Source organism: Alosa sapidissima, chromosome 17, assembly GCF_018492685.1.
Source record: "Alosa sapidissima isolate fAloSap1 chromosome 17, fAloSap1.pri, whole genome shotgun sequence".
In the NCBI taxonomy this organism is placed as follows: domain Eukaryota; kingdom Metazoa; phylum Chordata; class Actinopteri; order Clupeiformes; family Clupeidae; genus Alosa; species Alosa sapidissima.
The window spans coordinates 15,038,276-15,058,406 of record NC_055973.1 but is presented as its reverse complement, the minus strand read 5'-3'; the positions used below and the strand labels follow the sequence as shown (position 1 = coordinate 15,058,406).

Here is a 20,131-nt window from a genome sequence, read left to right as displayed (position 1 = left end):
AGCCCACCCCATTTAGCTAATTGCGCCAATTAGCTGCTCGATTGGTTCAGCCTCTTTTTTGATTCTGCGAGGTACCGCAGTCGGAGCGATATCCCTGGAAAACCAATCGTGAGAAAGCCCTGCCCAATGGGTGAGGCACCATAGAGAAAAGGGGAAAACACACACAGATATATATATATATATATATATATAGAGAGAGAGAGAGAGAGAGAGAGAGACCATACAGAACAATATACATGGGAGCTTGAGGATATCACCTCAGAAAACCACACCAATGTTGTGGAAAAGGTCTAAATGACGACCTCGGGCATCTTTACTGATAGACCTTCAAAGTGACACTGATGAAAAGCCTGTCTTTTCATATCAATTATATGAAGTGGAGGCTCCCCCACATCTCTGTGTGGCTGAACGAGAGTGACACAAACAAGGGAAGGGAGGGGAGGCAGGAGCGCGTGGAGAAGCGCGCCAGCATCACAATAGCAAGATGGAGGTCAGGCAGGGACTCGCAGGAAACAGATAAATTAGGTACGTTCCGAGCGCCTGGGGGGCCCTGGGTGAATCAGAGGAGGCGATGGGGTGGGCCACTATTCAGCCGGCAATTCATCCCCCCAGACACAGTCTCTCCCAGTGGTGCTGCTGCTCTCTCTCTCTCCTTTTCTCTCTCTTTCTTCCGCTCCCTCTATACACTATGTCATCACTTTGTTTGCCTTGACCTCTCTCTGTTTCTTTCTCTCCCCCCTTTCTGTCTTTCCTGGTGCCAGCTTTCCCTTGGGTGAGCAGCTCTTTGTAATTACATGTGATTTAACCTGTGGGAGTTGCACCCTGGTGGGCTGCAGTGCCATGCGCCTGATCCTCTGAGCAGCTGGTGTGTCGGTTTCCTCCGTGTACATGTGCGTGCGCACACACACACACACACACACACACGCAAACATGGTCTGCACACCCATATGCATAGACACTTGCACAGACACGCATGTGTGTATTCACACAGACTTATACACAACCTACACACCTAGACTAACTACCCCAAACACACACATAGACCCACATTCTCTCTCTCTCTCTCTCTCTCTCTCTCTCTCTCTCTCTCTCTCTCTCACACACACACACACGCACACACACAAACACACATCTCTCACACTCCCCCACACACACTCAGACAAGCTCCGCAGATGAGAAGCCACACTGTTCTCCAGAATGGGCACAGAGGGAGAACCTCTGAGTAATCATAATCAAACTTGATTGCATTGCGCCGCAGAGGTTGTTGCTGTGTGAGATGTCTTCCTCAAACGCCCACTGTAGACTTTTTTTTAAAGGAATGCTTTTCTGTACTGCACTCAAAACTCATATTCCATAAAAATAGTGATTAATCTGGACCTCCTCAGATATGAACCAAATTGATTTAATCCAATTTTATTCAAAAAACAAAGTAAATAATTGCTCTTTAGTCTTTGTCTGATTTACTGAGGCCAGAATATCCCATAATTAATATAATCACATGATAGAAAGAATGCACTGGGAATTGTTTAATAAGCTTTTATGTGGTGATGTAATTCAACTGAAAAAAAAAAATCACACACTTAAAACAGCGGTAATGAGGATATGACAACTTTGGCTGCTATCACCCGCGTTTGTGATTGCTGTGTCTGAGTGTTTGTGGTTGTTGTTGTTTTTTCATGTAGCTGGACTTTGGGCGCTGGATGGAAATGCAAACAGGCCTGATGGGGCTCAGTGTCACTCATGAGTGCTCATTGCATTAGGTGGCCCTGTGGCCCCACACCATCACAGGAGCGGCGGTGAGTCAGCTTGGGGCTCCCGGGCATCCGTATGCACCACAGGGGGAACGCACAAAGCCAGGCAGCCTGACGGTGGATGGGGGTTTGGGCATGTGGGAAGGGTTTTTGGGGAGAGAGGAGATGGGAGTGGGGAGGTTTAGAGAAGATGGCACGTGGAAGCTGGCAGAGTGGTGGTACCCTCCTCCCCCTCTTCCACTCAGCCCCCATCTCCTCGAGTTAAGGTGTGTGTGTGTGTGTGTGTGTGTGTGTGTGTGTGTGTGTGTGTGTGTGTGTGTGTTTGTGTGTGTCTGTGTGTGTCTGTGTGTGTGTGCGCTTGTGTGCGTTTTGTGTCTGTGTGTCTCTGTGTGTGTGTGTGTGTGTGTGTGTGTGTGTGTGTGTGTGTGTGTGTGTGTGTGTGTTTGTGTGCACTGGTTTGTGTGTGTGTGTGTGTGTGTGTGTGTGTGTGTGTGTGTGTTTGTGCCTGCCACACTTTGTGAGTGTGCATGCTTATGTGCTTTGAGTGTTTGAACAAAATGGAGCACATTATGCAAGTAAATAGAGAATATCTGAAATTCGGTAATGGGTGTCTATCATCCTGGTGGCACCTCTTGTTTGGGGTTGTTGGTGGTGGGGGCGTGGGGTCTGAATGAGCCACAGCTGTTTCATGTCACAGTTGAATAGATGTGAACAGTTCTGATTCAGGTTGCAAGCCTGTGTTTGGATGAGCATTACTGGAAATTGTAGATGAAGCAATTACTGTCACCTCTACAAATGATGTAGATATGATCAATATTCTGTATCTGTGCTTTAAAAACACTTCTTCTGGGCCATAGCAGAGTGAACTTGTCATATTCACTTATTTCCAGCTCCTTAAAGAGCTTGTTTGATGTGGCTAACCTGATGTACAATGCAGTGTTCTATATGGCTAGTCAGCATGCATTCTTAATTCATACTGAGTTAACGCGTTTTAATAATTTTCTAGCCTGGCTAACGTCAGACCTCATCTCATTGAGATGGGGTCTGGGAACTAGACATTCATTTTCTCGTATTTGAAACGTGGTTTACGAATGACCAGAGCTGTTTATTGGGCGCTACGAATGTCTATTGCGTCAAATGCGTCTGTACGTAACTCATAACGGCATCGTCTTGCTGCCCTCCCTCCGTTCTGTGATTGGTTCCTTATTTGAGGTGAAAACGAAGTCCATAGAATCCAGCCTGCCTAGCAATATGAATAAAATTGTGTGCACAAAATCACTTATCTATGTTGTCTGTGGTTTGGTTTAGGTTTCACAAAGGGTTGTACAGTTCAAAAAAATGCATTGGCTCTGAATCGTGGACTGTACCTTTAAAACACCTCCTTAGATAGGATTAAATGAATACACTCCCCGTTGATCATGATTAATGGGATAATCTATTTAAATGGATATGTCCTGCCTCAAATGAACAAAGTAGATTTTTTTCCACACTACACTGATTCAGCAATACTATACTGTAGCTTTATCTAGACCAATGTTTCCCAAACTTTTTTAGACCAAGGACCACTTAACCAATAAAAAATGAAAACCTCATGGACCACCTAGCTAAAAAAAACAACAGTAGACCTACTTCAACACTACTATATAAATAGGCCTACTCACTGAACAACCTTGCTTATTGTCTTTGCACCTTGCTTATTATGTCAGAGGATTCATATGATTTAAACTGGCGTAGCTTACATAGGCAGTGTTGCAGAACTGTTTGGATTTACATACAAACTGGTTCAATATTGCAAACAACTCATAATTATATTTTACCACATCTGCTCGCGGACCATGGGATAGCTTGCGGACCACACTTTGAGAAACACTGAGACTAGACTTAAGCGCTGTATAGAATACCCTCAATACTATCCTCTATACTGTGAGCAGTGCTGGGTCTTGGGGACATAGGCGACATAGGCCTGCCTGCCTGTAGGTGCACAATTTTTTTTTCACTGGGGATTATGATATTTATATGATACTGTAAGAAGTCTAACTTCCATCAGTTTCCCGAGTGAAGAGTGTGATCCTGGACTGTCAATGTTGCTGTAGGCAAAAAGCTGAATGTTTTCATACTTGCATGGATCTCTTTCATGTGACACTGTCCCCGTCATGCCAGAATTTGAGCCCTGATATAAAAAGTCTAACTGTTGTTGACTCAAAAGTGCTGGATCAATACAGGTATCTTTTTTGTTCTGTCCAGCCGAACACTCAATTAAATGTGGTGTTTGGTGTGAAAAGTGTTAATGAAGCCCCGGCTTCACCACAGAGGGGGATACATGTACACTGAGTGTAATAAAACTGAGCAGTGAACCATAAGCTCTTCCAGTCCACTTGAGGCCTTTATAATGAAATAATGCACTTCAGAAAACATTAAGTGCCAACCACAGCTAATGACGCTAATTTGGCCTGAATAAAGACTGTCTGATTGATTGAAGTACAGTATGTGCAGCTTAATCCCCCCGAGCCATCACCAAAGACTATACAATAATCTGACATATAATATATAATTATATTATATAATATATAATAATATAATAATCTGACAATTATAATACAATATATAATATTATAATAATATAATATATAATAATATAATAATCTGACTAAAGGACCCTGAACAAACTGATCAACATCTTGGACAATGAGTGTCACCCACTCCACAGCACTATTGTTAAGCAGAAGATCCTGATCAGCTGGAGACTTCGCTCACTGCCTTGCACAACTGACAGACTGAGAAAGTCATTTGTCCCCAGGGCCATTGAACTGTTCAATGCCTCACATAAGGGAAGAGGAGAGATAGACTTCTCTGCATAGTCTGTCTGCCTCTTCACCCCCTCCATGTTTGGTACTGTCTGTCCACCTAGCCACTTGTACCACTGTCTTTATGCCTCACTGTTTGTGTGCTATATTAGCACATTAGCACATATGCATACCCCCCCCCCCCCCCCCCCCTCCATGCCACAGCCGAACTGTGGCCACACTTATACATTTTCTTATATAGTTAAATATATAGATATATAGACTTTACTTTACTTTATTTCTGCATTGTTGCACTGTTGGACTTACTCATTTGCACTATCACCATGACCACTATCACCATTGCACTACCACCATGACACTCATTCACACAGAGCACCTTAGAGCACCTTACCATACTTTACTATGCACAGAGAATCACAGGCTCAGTCCCTGCCTCAGTCATTGCAAGCGCCTCTGATTTATTAATCACTGTTTTTAGAATTGATTTAGATTAAGTGTTAGTTAGTATAGTTTGTATTTTTGTCATTTGTATTTTAGTATATTTTTATATATTGTATTAAGTGTTAGTATAATTTGTATTTTAGTATATTTCGCATATTCTTTATCTTCTACTGTCCTTACTGCTTAGTTGTGTTTTTATATTATATACTTTAATTACTCTTTCTGCTGTTAAAGAATGTGTTTGTGTTGTATGTATGCTGCTGAGACCTTGAATTTCCCCTGGGGATCAATAAAGTATCTATCTATCTATCTATCTATCTATCTATCTATCTAATATGTGTTTATATAGAAAGCTTTACAAACAATTCAAATGTCTTTATTCTTTGGGTGTAGGTATGGAATGACTAAAAATACTATAAAATGAATCTGCCTAAAGATTAAGATAAAAGTGAGATAAGGAGACAAATTCCTAGTGTGATTTAACATGCTTAACATACTTCTAGAGTACCATTTATTTAGTATACCTTTGATTCTGATTCTTATTTTCATTCAGTTTCAGATGGTTGCACTCTTAAAATGAATGTGTTAGAAACAACACAAGCTGTGTTGTCCCTATCTGTACATAGATATGTGTTAAAAAACAACACAAGTTCTTTTCAACACATTTGTTGCAAGAGTGTACACATTATAACAAAAACAATGTGTTAGAAACAACACAAGTTGTGTTATTTTCAACACATTGTTTGTGTTGAGTGTGTGAGTCCCAACTTGTGTCCTGATTTCATGGGGCTCCGGAGTCTGTATGTGAAATTCTCTGTCTCTGTGATGAAACTAAGGCCCAGCGATCCCACACCAGTGACGTCACAGGACCGTCTGCTCTGACATGGGAGTTGGGGGTCAGATTGCTTGGGAGCATTTTTGCTTGGGCCCAATACACAACAAACACCCAGCAAACAGACATATGGTCAGAGTCCACAGATGCATAGTTGGGGTCAGAAAACACATGCACGCGCACACACACACACACACACACACACACACACACACACACACACACACACACACACACACACACACACACGCATGCACACACACACACACACACACACACACACACACACCACCAAACACTTAAAGACAAGTTGAGAGGTCTAAAAATAAGGGTCTGAATCTGCTGTCCCTTCAGTCCTGGGGCTGACTCTCTTCATCCCTACTCATTAATGAGCGTTCTCTGGCTGCTGATGGGCATCCAGGCTACATCTGTGTGGATAAGCCCATGACCTCCTCTTTCCCACAATGCACAGTGATAGACACCACAAGCAAAGGCAGCCAAAGCTGGGCCCTGGTCACACACAGTCACACTGAATGCTCAAAGAAATCCACTGGGATATTCCTCTTGGCCCTCACACACAAAGCGGCGCTCCTGCGTCGGCTGAGCGCTCGTGAAAGCCAAGCAGGCATCTGAACAGGTACGGCGGCGCTGTGGTCGTCAATCACGTATGCATGTGCAGAAGCTGAAGACCTCATCTCTAGTTCTCCTGACTAAAAATAGACAATTATCTGTCCTGCTCACCACAGGCAACTGACCAATGTTGTCACAGGCTACCTGTGTAAGAGGGAACAGGTGGTGAATTTGTTTGTTGCCAGTGGAACTCTTCAACTGTGACATGAGGAACAACTCTCTTGATAGTGGAACTCTTATACTGCACAACAAACCTTTATGTTTAATTCACTAATATAGTCTGACAGTGCTCATGCTGCAAAACCAAAGTCTTTTTTATATAGAGAGGAAGGCTGTCATTATCATCTTCACTGAAAGTCGCTTTGGATAAAAGCGTAAGTAAATTAATAAATGTAAATGTAAATTTAAGATAGACTTCCATCGAAGTTGAAAACAAAAGATATGGAGAATAAATGGCTTTCTATAACTTGATTGTTCAAGCGTATCACTGACATTTCTGAAAATCACTGGAAAATACCTCTGAGTATATCTTATCTCCTAATGAAAAGAAATGTATTGACTGGATAATGTTAACCGAAAAGAGCTCTATGTGTACGTGTTTGTCGTGTGATCTGAGAGTTCTGGCTGTGCTTGATAATCCTTGTTGGAGTGACGGCTAAGTCTGTGGCCCCTGACCCCACACACACTTACATTTCCCCTGTACATTCATGGTAGGGTCACAGTTTACACATACTTGGCTAGAGCAAAGGTTAAAAGGATTTGTCCACCTTAGTCGGGACATTAATAGACCACCCATGATAGAATTAGCATACAAATTTACATAGTTCTAATGCAGACCTGTAAATGTATCATAACCTTTAAAATGTCAGCATCACAACCAAAAGTTGAAGACTTGACATTTAATTAAAATGCTGTAGTGTTATAGAGAGTAAATCTCACCCAAAGTGGTTAAAGGGTTGTAGTGTTGATTACATGAGGTATCAGTGGTTACTATGGCCTTTACTGTGGTGCACAAAGTCCAAGAGAGAGAGCAAGTATCCCTTGGGTTGAAAGGGGTGCACAACTTTCCAGGATCCCACTTGACACCGGTAAGGTGCTAACTGCTGACAGCCATGGCGGGGCATTAGCGCCCAGCTGAGTCACATCGTTCACCTCCAACAACCAATGGCAGGGAAGGGAAACTGGATTACAGAAGAGAAACTGAGCACCCACAAGCACACAGACACACAGATACACAGACACAGACACAGACACAGACACACACACACACACACACACACACACACCACTGACAAGGAAGGGGTCAAAGCCTAGGAAACCTTAGATCCTGTTGCACACACACAAGTCTAACCTGACAAGACTCTATTACTGTACCTAAGACCCAACCGGACATTGTTTTGGGATCACACAGAATGTGAGTGGGAGCATGCAGACACTATACGCTGCATGTCTACTGCATCTCCACAATCACCCGCTGGTGTTCATTTCTCCCACATTCCCTTGCTAGTTTTTCAGCAATTTCAACGACATCATACCAGTGATGGACAGACAGTATGGATTATTTACATGTCACAACCTTGAAATCATTGTGAGCTCTGTGAAACCATTAGGTTGTATCAGCGATTGCGGGGTAACGTCACTTCTGTTGATGTTCAAACAAAACACAGAGCTAGCTCGCTACTCCCTCCCCCTCCCTCCAGTGCAATTGAAACTCTCCTAAACGCGCATCTAGTCGGTTATTGGTTGGAACACTTTATTTTGCCTTTGAGTGGTTGCCAACACAATTAGCAATTTTTTGGGCTTGAAATCGCTGATACAACCTTTAATGAGTCTGAAGGTTCCACCGTATTACTATTTTCCCAGAAATCTTTGAAATGGTAGGAAACTATGGCATACAGAGGGAATAGTGTTGAAATGGGGTAAAGATAGAGGACCTTTAGATGGCCATCTCCTTTAGGTAAGTATCACTTCAAATAACATTTGCATCTGTCTATATTGACTCTGTCCACCCCTTCAGAGAGTGCTGGGCTGTGACACACTTGTGGGTCCACCAGTTCAAGCCTGAAAGATTTAGAGGGTCCGAGGTGCTCTATCTGATAACACTTTCCCTTCTCCAGTTACCACCACCTGCTTTGAATAATTCTGATTATTCACACAGGTGCATGGGACTACATCATGTTGCTCCAATCTGCAGTGATGACTGAGGCCACACACATACACACACACACACACACACACACACACACACACACACGCCACATACACACAGACACACACACACGCATGCACACGCGCACACACGCACACACACACACACACACACACACACACACACACACACACACACACACCACTCATACCGCACATACACAAACATACACCAGTCTCCGAGGGCAAACATCCACTCACTCAAACTCATAGAGACAGGAGTGACTGAGGATGAATGCACACCAAGACAACGAACACAGACACACAAACACAAAAGCTTCCAGCAAAGACTCATGTCTCAGCAAACTAACGTGCGCGCACATGTCACACACACACACACACACACACACACACACACACACACACACACACACACAATAATTAAATAATTACACAGCTGAGATATGTTTTTAGTCCAGTCAAAGCACAATTCAGGCTCACTGGAATGGATGAAACATTCAATCCAAACCAAGTCATTTCAGTGGTCATTGCGGTTACTTCCCCCACACATAAATATAAATGACAGTGAACCTTTTGAGCTCAAATCCTTTTCAGTTGGACTTGAATAAGTTTGGTTTAATTTCATTCAGCTCAGGACTGATAGAATCATTAATTTTGTCTGAGACTGTGTTACAATATAGCAAGTTACAAAAAACTATGGTTTCAGTACTGTGCTAAATAATGTCACAGGGCTGCTTGTTACGTATAGATCTATATTTGGATGACTTTGAAATAATCCGGGTGCAAAGACTCAATACAAAAAGTATGGTAAAGCACTTAGGAATATGAACTACATTTTCGGCATAATTCACATCAATACCACTGACTATGCATTTATTCCATAAATCAGAGAAGAATGGTATGTAAGTATGCCATTTCAAACATGCCCAACAAAAAGGTCTCAAGGAGGCTGTGAAGACTACAGTCCCTCTGCTTAACAGTGTGCACACGGTTACAAGCCTGGCCCTGTCAAAGACGCACAGAACACTAATAAAGGCACTTAAATAACTGTTCTAAAAGAGAAACGGGCAGAAAAGGCCACACGCACAGCCATATTACACAACTTATCAAAATGATATGCCACCTCCCTCTGACAGCAGGGTCACATATGGAGAGAGAGAAAGAGAGAGAGAAAAAAAGACATGTACAGAAATAAAAATATACAAGTTTCATAAGCAACTGACCCAGCCTACTGGAGGCGCCCCCACAGAGAAAGATAATATTAGGGGCACCATTCGTTGGGGAAATTGCAACTCTTGCGACACAGAGTGGATGTGGCCCACTAAGGAGAGACAGGCTGAAGGCTCAGCAAGGGCTGATTGCCACCACATTTTCTCCCCTGAATGCCTCTCTCTGTTCACTGGAGGCCAATTGAGCGTTCAAAAGACGTCAGCGAGTTCGGCGTGCTTTGCAGCCAAGGAATGATGCTGTGAAGACTAGTGGACATGCTACAGGGCTACGGTCTCTTTTGGTAAAAATATTTGCACTGCATAATGCATGGAAGGACACTGTGTTACGTGTTTCATGCATATTGTGTAAATGCATTAATCTCTTAATGTCAGAGAAATTCATGCTGAACATGAACAAAACTAAAATATGTGGAATTAGATTTAAATATTTGCGGATATTTTACATGCATTGGCTTTTAAAACTATGGAACTGATTATTCAAACTGCAACAACATCAATAGCTTGATGCTGTGCTTGTTTTGTACTCCACCATTCCGAGGGCTGGTTAGTGATTGACTCAGTTTTCAGCTGGTTTACCAATGAGCTCATGGTAGGAAAGGAATAGTCAAGAGTTCAATATTTTAACAACGCCACACATCTGAGTTGCTTATGCAATGTGGCTACGTATATCATTGTCTCTTTCCACCATCCCATCCACAGAGGCCCACAATGCCCAGATCAGTGGCAGCACCTGTTCATGTGTCAGTTAGGATGGAAAACCCCTCACCCCACTCAGCCTTGAGGCCACTGCTTTACACCCCGTGTTTGTTTGTGTGTGTGTGTGTGTGTGTGTGTGTGTGTGTGTGTGTGTGTGTGTGTGTGTGTGTGTGTGTGTGTGTGTGTGTGAGAGAGAGAGAGGGGGGGGGGGGGGGGAGGGAGAGATTGTGTTTTTGAATGTCTGTCATTCTGTGTAATGTTATTTGTCAGTGTGATTCTAGCCGTGCTGCTCTGACTATGAAGTCAGATCAGTGCTGCATGGTGACATAATCCGATTGGCTATTTCTACCTCCATTCAGGTAGAGTAGCCTACATACTATCCAAAGTCTATGTGCACAAATAATCTTTAATATGCTTCAATATTAAAATACTATGTTGTCAGCACTGATGACTTTGGGCAGCTAAACGTAAATACGAATGAACTGAGTCATGGTTTTTGATACCTCACTAAATCTGTAATGCTATGTAATGCCATTCTATTGAATACAGTGAATGCTAGCTGTGTTGATATCTAAGTGGGCTAATAACTACAGAGTATCTCAAGTCCCACTCGTAACAGTGATCAAGCCATAAATCTATCAAATAAACCTCTTTTTAAAACCCATGGTCACAAAGTATGACCGTCTGACATTTCAGTCCTCATTGACATTTCCCAATGCTATCGTATTGGGACGCCACACCTGAATTTTGGACGGGGTAATGAGGGGGGTCCTTCAAAAAGCTCTCAGTAACACACCAAACGCCGCCCCCAAAGGCAGCTGTAGATATGGAGCCATCTGACCTATCAGGGTGTCCCTCTGGAGTGAGCCCCCAACCCCCAAGGACTTTTGTTGTCATGCCATTACAGAAAAAGTCATAAAGATTCGCCCCAGGCTGTGCCAAAAACCCCAGCCACGGCAGACATGAGAACAAGGGATCGGAGGGGGGAGTGAACGAGAGCGAATGAGAGCGACAGAGAGCGACAGAGAGAGAGAGAGAGAGAAGCATCCTCTTGCAGCTGTAGAGAGAGGCCAGCCAGTGATGTTGACAGTGACATGGGAGGACTGTGTTTGTGCAATCCAAAACTGGGCCGAGCTGACAACCGGCACCCAGCAACCTTTTCACCGAAATAATGGTGGAGCAGCCCTGTATCTGAGTGAGCACACTGCTGATGTCTCTCAGAAGCTGTCGTTTACACTTTTATAATATATTCTAAGATATAGCGTATGATAGCCTGACAATTGATGTATTAAATATACAAAGCAAATAAAATGTTACCAGTGCTGAAATTAAATACTATTCAATGTAATAATTGAAATGACATTATCTGAAAAGGACCGCTTTATCTCCTCACAAATCACATAACCAAGAATGCCCTCTGAAAAAAAATGAGTAACAGTTACATAGTTGGCACTACTCTACAATGAATTATGCAAATGTGATTAAGTTAGAGATAAGATTGTTTACAGAGTAACACAGGATGGTTTGGAAATAACCCCATCAAGAAAGAGTAGGGTTTTAAATGTCCACTCCATGGGGCTTCACAACCATTTCACAAGAAGCACAACCAGAGCTTCAGCTTTTAGCTCCAATGTCAATTCAGTCACAATGATCCACATTGAATAATCCATACACAGGCGAATTAGACCATGACCTTAGCCGCTCCATATAACCAGATCTATCCTTTTCCATGTAAAAGCCCCGACAGAATAGGCAAAAGTGTGATGAGACAACATGACTTACCACCAGATTCCCGATGACCATGACCAACATGAAGACCAGGAGGCACATGGGCTGGCCCGCCACTTCCATACAATCCCACATGGTCTCGATCCACTCCCCGCACAGCACGCGGAACACGATGAGGAATGAGTGGAAGAAGTCCTTCATGTGCCAGCGTGGCAGCGTACAATCCTTGGAGATCTTGCACACGCACACCTCGTAGTTCTTGCCGAAGAGCTGCATGCCGACCACGGCAAAGATGAAGACGATGATGGCCAGGACGAGGGTGAGGTTCCCCAGCGCGCCCACGGAATTGCCAATGATCTTGATCAAGGTGTTCAGGGTCGGCCATGATTTTGCCAGCTTGAAAACCCTCAACTAAGAGGAAGGAGACAGAAAGGATACAGATGAGAACAGTAATCAACATCAAACACAGCAGTAAAGATTTATATTTATAGAGAGTGATTATTGCTTGTCAGTTTATTTTATTACGGACTGTTTTGATGTGTGCTCTTCAGACAAGGACATTGGCTTTATTCCTGAAAGGCCAGTCTGGTAAATACAGTGTCAGTTTCACTCCTTTGAGGACTGGCTTTCGTTTGGATGCCATCTCAGTGTACTGTGGAAACGACAGTAATCTCCTGACATTAACAGATTACTCAGCAACCCAACCTTGGCATTGTCTCACACAGTGAAGGCTTAACTAAAGCACAGGACTCCACAGGTGGACAGAATATACCTCTGGACAAAGTGGGCATGTACAGTAGCTCACACATATTTTAAGTCGTTCAGGTGAGTCAATGTCAGGAAAAGTAAACTTTTGACACTTTAACCTGTGTCATCATCCTGCTCATCACTGACATCACCCACATTTGAATATTTTTTACAGACGAGTCAAATGTGGCACTAAGACCAACCTTAAGATATAAAATGAGAAGTTAACATTATGTTAAGCTTAACTTTGGTATAAAAACCCATTCATATGGCAACTAGCAACAAGAGACCATGGAATATTAATGTAATGCAGTGATTACAGGGAAATGACCACTAGTGACGTAAAACGTTGCACAACAAGTGACAGGCGATGTTCTATTCACTGTGAATGAGAGCAGGGCTTAAGGAACATCCACGTCTCCAGTGTGCGAAAGGGCAAGGCAGCAAGTGAGGTTCTAGAAGTCTACATGGGACTGCAAAAGAGCTGCTGAGGACAAGGCCCACTCCACTCTTCTGCTGACTTCACAGAGCTGCCTACGGGGAGCAATATACTCCATGCCCGCAGCACTGATCGTCATCAGCGCAGGAGTCAGCCGGACAGCAGGTATAGTGACAGGAGGAGGACACGGAGAGGCAAGTGTGAATGTCCACGGGCAGGCAGGAGAGGTTACCAGTCTGAAGGATCGTAGAACGGACAGGCCCTCCACGTCTGACAGACCCAGCTCCATCAGGCTCAGGCAGACGATGATGCTGTCGAAAATGTTCCAGCCTTGCTGGAAGTAGAAGTACGGGTCCAGAGCGATGATCTTCAGGACCATCTCAGCAGTGAAGATCCCAGTGAAAACCTTTAAGAGACATATAGAACAGTGAGGAAAACAAAAACAAAAGAGTTGTTCTGGCTATTCCTGTGTTGTACTCTAGGAAAGGCCAGCTTCACAGACTGTAACAATAGTGCATGATAGTCTGTTTTCAAAAGTTGTAGTCCCAACAAGCAAGAATTGCGTATCTTTCAAGTGTTTGTTAAGTTTGGAGAAAATATATCACTGAACTGAGGGAGCAGATGGGAACTCTACATTATGTTTCTGTAAATAGTTGTGCAAGCAAAGCTCTAATATTGTGTTCCAGTTAAAATGAAATATGCTCAGTCTATGCTTTTTAAAAACGCTGTTTTAGGCACATCCTTGGCACTTTCATGTTGGCATGACGGATTGGTCCACTGTCACAGGAAACAAGAGGTGTGTTTGTGGGCAATGTGTGTAGGTGGGAGGATGGTGGGGGTGGTGTTTGGTGTGTGTGTGTGTGTGTGTGTGTGTGTGTGTGTGTGTGTGTGTGTGTGTGTGTGTGTGAATGTGTGTGTGTGTGTGTGTGTGTGTGTGTGTGGGGGGGGGGGGGGGTGTTGGTGGTGAAAGACTGCACACACAGAGAAAGGTCTGGAACAGCTGTGACAGGTCTGTGGTTTGTTGTGATTTTGTTGTCTTTCTTCTCTGCTTCCCTGTCTGCACTCTGCTTGTTGTTCCTGAGAGATGATTGGTTGGATGTGACATGGGATACGTGACACTCTCGTGGAGCAGGGGTGGTGGTAATGGGGGTGGGGGTGGGGGAGGGTGTGAGAGGCTGGGTCTCAGCATCAGAGACAGGCTCTGGGAAGCCCTGACCCTAGCATTAGATGGCTGAAACTTCACAGACTGCCAGACTTACCCAGCCATGTCTGGCTTGCCCATTTGCTTTAACTTGAGTGGACTTGGCGTAGGTCACATCCGGTAATGAACCATTCAAACTGTCTCCTATAATGCCCTTGAAAGTCAGACTTTTCAGCCCTACTTCACACATTTTGCTATGTGTTCAAATACGCACTGACAAAAAATTAATGAAGACATAACACCTTGTTTAACTGATCGATTACAATGTCTATACTCTTTATCAGCCACTTGAAGCATAACTACTCCCCCTTTTTAAAAAATAAACCTAGAAATATGAGGAGGATCTTTACAGTCTCACTGGAAGATATATGCCCTCAGATTCAACTTGACTTCAGATTGGATTCTATCTTTTATTGGCCTCAAGTAACTTACTGTCAAAACACACCTTTCCAAAAGGTCCGGCCACATTGCATTAACCCAAAGAATATTCTCAGAAGAATACTTCATCAATTATAACAAGCTCTTTCAAATGCCACTGGAATATTAGAGTCTACATGAGTTTATTGCCCAGTATGACATGTTCTCATTATTTTGGAAAGAGAAAGCCCTGCGGCTACTAGAGAGTCTTGCATCTATCAGAAATGCATGGTGACACTGACCACACCTCGCCATGGCTGGCACAGACAATGCATCCCAAAATATGCCGAGAGTTTGCCCAGGGTCTGGACACATTAGTATTGATGCACCATTTGTTATCATATCGGTTTCTGGCGGCCCACATTTTTTAATGACAGCTTTACATAGATCTCAAAGGTGGGGTGGGCAGGATATTTCCACACACCACTGGGTGATGCCAGTTTGCTGTGTATCTAACGCCATTATACTCACTTTCATATCTGCTAAAGAATACAAGCTAAAATACCTATGCATATTTTACACAATGAATTAAATAGCAAGTTTTACATAAATGTAACATGTTGAAATGACACATCAAGACAAAAACAAAGTCAATATGGTTTCAGGTGCTAAAAAATGTTAATGGCTGTTACACAGACATGACTGTTATGTTATGTGATTTTTCTTTACTAAAAACATTGCCATTCAATAAACAATATAACAGTAAATGTTTCTGGAAGCCTCTGACATGTTGTTTAAATCTATGTAACAATCCACTTCATGGTTGTCACAATATGTTCCTTTAACTCTGTGCCAAAAATGCAGCAATTCCAGTGAGTTAGCATATCGTGTGATGTATAGTAATTGATAAACAAATCCTGTAGACCCTAAATAAAGCCCTCCACTCAGAACAGCCGCCGCGGGAGACATGGAGCAAAGAGGGTGCACGGCACCACACATCACGGCAGCCGTGACTCACAGAGTAGCTGACTCAGACACGCCTGTCTGTCTCTCTCCTGTCCTGTCTGCCGGAGAGATATCTCTCTCTCTCTCGTCATGCCAGGGCCATGCAGAGCAAGCATGTTTCTGGGGACACGCCACCGATGACACCCTCGGCTTCTGCTCACACCACCTCACGCTCCGCCACCAATGGGAAGAGACGAGCTGACATTTGACGGTGTTTTGGTCAGGGACGAGGCAAAGGAGCATGCCTAGCCATAGAGGCCGCAAACCACAACAGGGTAGGTAACGGTTAGGATGGCACGAGCAGCAACTACAGTACCTATCAGGTGAAGAGATGCCAACCATTGCAGACCATTGGGCCACCTCCAGAGGGACATCAATAAGCTGCCCTCAACTAGTCAAGGCATCATTAAAACAGAGAATTAGTCATGTGTCATCCAAAACAAACCTTGCCATTCTCATTATATAAACAAAAGGGTCATGTTCACCTTCTGCTCATATAAGCAGTTTCAGTACAGTATACAGCAGTTACTTTCTCAACTTAAGCAGTCTATCATTTTTTTGGTCTGTAGCTCCGGCAATCAGTTTGTATGTCTGTACAAACTGATTACATGGCTTTTCAGCTCACACTGTAAATCTGTCCTGTCATAAAAATGAGGCCACGACCCCTGTGTCACGAGAGACGCTGACAGTGAACGCAAAGCGAACAAGTGACAGAGACAGCCATTTGATGACTGTCGTTGCCTCCAGCCAAGAGCGAGCCGTTAGCTTGCACCGGACGCCACTGGCTAGTGATGCCTTTCAACTTCGGCTCAGACGGAGGTGACAAAGACAGTAATGGTGCCGGTCAAGCAAACACGACATGGGACAGAGAGAGAGGGGAGAAGTCTATTTTTCAGCGGCTTCATCGTCGAACCTGCTCACTCGACCCTGCTCTAAGGTGGCTGTGACTGCGACTGCTCTGGGCCTCCTGTTCAATAAACACTGTCCACCGTGTCAGGACACCGCACGGAGCAACTGGAGCGAGAAATGCTCGGGAGTCGGCTGTCCTACAGTGACTTATTTCATATACTGAAAAACAACAAAGATGAAGAGGCACCTTCAGCACATAAATACTTCAATGGAGGAGAAAAACAAAAACATGAAATGATTGATAATATCCCTCATAAGTAGATGGGCAGACATAAAGTCAGACAACAGCATGTGGCTATATTTAGATATCAATAACATTATATTAAGTGCATGACATTACAGTATGCATAAAAGAACATTACACTGTGTCCAGCGTCTCTACCATGTCCTCCTGAGGTTCTTGCAAGGTCTTTGTGTTGGGTCATGGCACCAGGCATAGAGGAGTACTATAACATGGCATGGCGCTGATTACTAACAATGAGTACATCATGATTGGCATTGACCTTGCCCTCTAGGTGGACAGGTGCACCTGAGCCATGCCTAGAGTGGATTCATTTGACCATATCACATTCCTTTGTCCTTTTCCATTTACGTGTGCTCTTTGCTTCCTAGTTCTTGCCAAAAGCAACGTCACCTGTCATCAGCGGTTAGAGTTTAGAAACCTGTCCCAGCTAACCTTGCGCTAATCAAACATCCTGCTTTTGAGGGCAGTTGATGTAAAACTGTTTGCCCCGTCCTGCTTAGCACTTCAAATGAATGCATTAATGTGCCGCAGACTGTACTTTCTACTGCAGTGGCCTTTTAATGGCAGCTTAAACTCCAAAGCCCCATGCCAACGTCACCTTTGGCAAAGTTCCTTGTGAAACATTAGAGCTGAGCTGTCTCCGTCAGTTAAGTTCTTTCTCCCTGAAGGGTGCCCTAACCCACACCACCCCTTTTTAAAGTTCTCATTATGTTGCAGCCATGCTAGCAAAAAAAAAGTTCAAATGCAATCAGGTGTATCAAGCCTTTCTATACTTGACCTCATATGTCCAACGGTGCCAGCAACATACAAAATGTAATAAGGTCCAGTTAATGAGAGACGGAACAAGTCATGGTCGGCTGCCTTCCCCCTTCAAACAAGTCCCATTGCTCATAAAAAAAGAATGCCAAGAAAGCAAAATGCTGCTCACCAGGTTGCCGATGGAGAGCATGGTGTTGAACTCCTCGGTCATGGGGTAGTGTTCCATGGCCATGAAGAGGGTGTTGAGGACAATGCAGATGGTGATGGCCAGGTCCAGGAAGGGATCCATCACCATGAACATGATGACCTCCTTGAACCGGAGCCAATTCGGGCAGCACCTCCAGATCAGGAACTTGTGGGCGAAGGCATACCAGCAGGGGTGGCACTTCTGCTGGGCCTCCTCCAGTTCTGTGACACACGCGAGGGGGAGAGAAAGGGTAGGCTGAGTGAACTCAGGAGCTGAGTGCCAAGCATTATGTGCTCGGGCTATTAGCAGTCATTCTTCAGTCACCTCACTTAATGCATGTACAGTATATCCACTTAGCAGACTCACTACATGACAATTATTCACATCCGACCATTTTCTAAATTGTTGCAGGCATTTCAAAGAACTACCTCACAGGGATCCCTGTACAAAAAGTACAGGCAATCATCTAAATTATCTAAATACATTTTTTGTAAATGAGCATTACGCCCAGGTCTAGTGGTTGAACAATAGACTGACGTTCATAAAAGTTGAATCGGATTGTGTTTTATAACAGTGGAGGTGTATGCAACAATTCATTCCCCGTAACAAACGATTAGATAAATGGTAAGAGGAAAGCTGAGACAAAAACGTGTCTTCTGCTACATCTCACCAAGTAAATATGTGTGTCAGTATTACTTTCCTTTTAATGTGATTATTTCAAAGCAACTCACCGTTACCTAAACCTATTGTAGAGGATATATAGTAATATCTGGTCCATATGAATACTTCAATTTCATCTAAACTACAGCAGACATTTTCACTTAGCTATCAAAATCACCACATGGGACAGCTGCGTCTGGTTCACCGCCATCTGATAAATGTAATTCAAGTCATTTCACTAAGCCATCGGGATTGATATCATATTTCCAGTGACAGTGAGCTAGATAATTTAGACCTCATGAGTCTCTTCACATAATTGGATTTGGATTTTGCATTATAAGCAACATACAAAGTTTGGTTTCTTCCTTTGTGAACTCAATGTGATAGCATAGAGCAACTGCTTCATCTGGGTCGCCAAAGGGATTACACTGACTGTGGTACACAGAAAGAGATTTCTCAGGGGAGAACACAGAGAGCAGATGGGGAGGTCTTTCATATGGTGCTATTTATTTCTATGCTATTTCTTCACATTATTTAAATCATGACCAAAGGTTTGGGGCAAAACTGAAGTTACTGTCTTTTTACTGCACAAAATTGTTGTAGTCAAAGTGTAGTCGTGTTATCTAAAAAAGTTTTTATTTATGTTTTGGATGGAATCAATATGCTTACCTCTACAGCTAAGCTCTACAGCTCTATCAACATTTTTAACATTTTTATTTTAAATGTAGAAATTCAGAACAGAAATAGAGAATTTAGATTAGAAATATTTATTTTTTTGTTTTTGTGTGTGTGTGCGTGTGTATGTGTGAGTGAGTGTGAGAGAGATAGATAGAGAGTGAGAGAGAGAGAGAGTGTGTGTGTGTGTGAGAGAGAGAGTGTGAGAGAGATAGAGAAAGAGAGAGAGAGAGTGTGTGTGTATGTGTATGTGTGTGTGTGTGTGTGTGTGTGTGTGTGTGTGTGTGTGTCTCACCCTCCATGGCATCGGTGAGGTAGCTGGCCGCGCTCATGGCGCGATCCCTGCGTGTAATCTCCTCCATGGAGATGGGGCTGGGGAGAAGCATGCTGCTCAGCTCATTGGTGGAGTTGGGACCCTGCCGGAGGAACGGCAAAAACACATCAGTAGACGCCAGTGAGGCAAAACAAATGAAGGAATGAACCAATCCACTTTCAACACCAAGTAAAAGGCTAACAAGCATCTAGTTGTACTTGTTATCATTGTGAAAACACTAAGGAAGGCAAACTGAATGTTTTTACTAGCCTTTATGCATGGTGGGCATTGTGTTTATTTGATTTGTTATTTTTTAACAGCTTCTACTGGGGCTTGTGTATAATAATATCTGCCA

The 20,131-nt window shown here is 43.4% G+C and overlaps 1 protein-coding gene across 4 annotated transcripts in view; it reads right to left on the bottom strand.

The window, feature by feature from the left end:
* scn5lab (sodium channel, voltage gated, type V-like, alpha b) overlaps positions 1-20,131 on the bottom strand; it is a 113,242-nt gene that overhangs the window by 42,954 nt on the left and 50,157 nt on the right. For all 4 annotated transcript variants that reach the window (XM_042067776.1, XM_042067777.1, XM_042067778.1 and 1 more), the window contains 4 exons: positions 19,759-19,879; positions 18,111-18,349; positions 13,699-13,872; positions 12,335-12,691 (listed from right to left, as the gene is read on the bottom strand). In XM_042067776.1, coding sequence (XP_041923710.1) covers positions 12,335-12,691; positions 13,699-13,872; positions 18,111-18,349; positions 19,759-19,879 — 891 coding nt within the window. The remainder of the gene's footprint in view (positions 1-12,334; positions 12,692-13,698; positions 13,873-18,110; positions 18,350-19,758; positions 19,880-20,131) is intronic.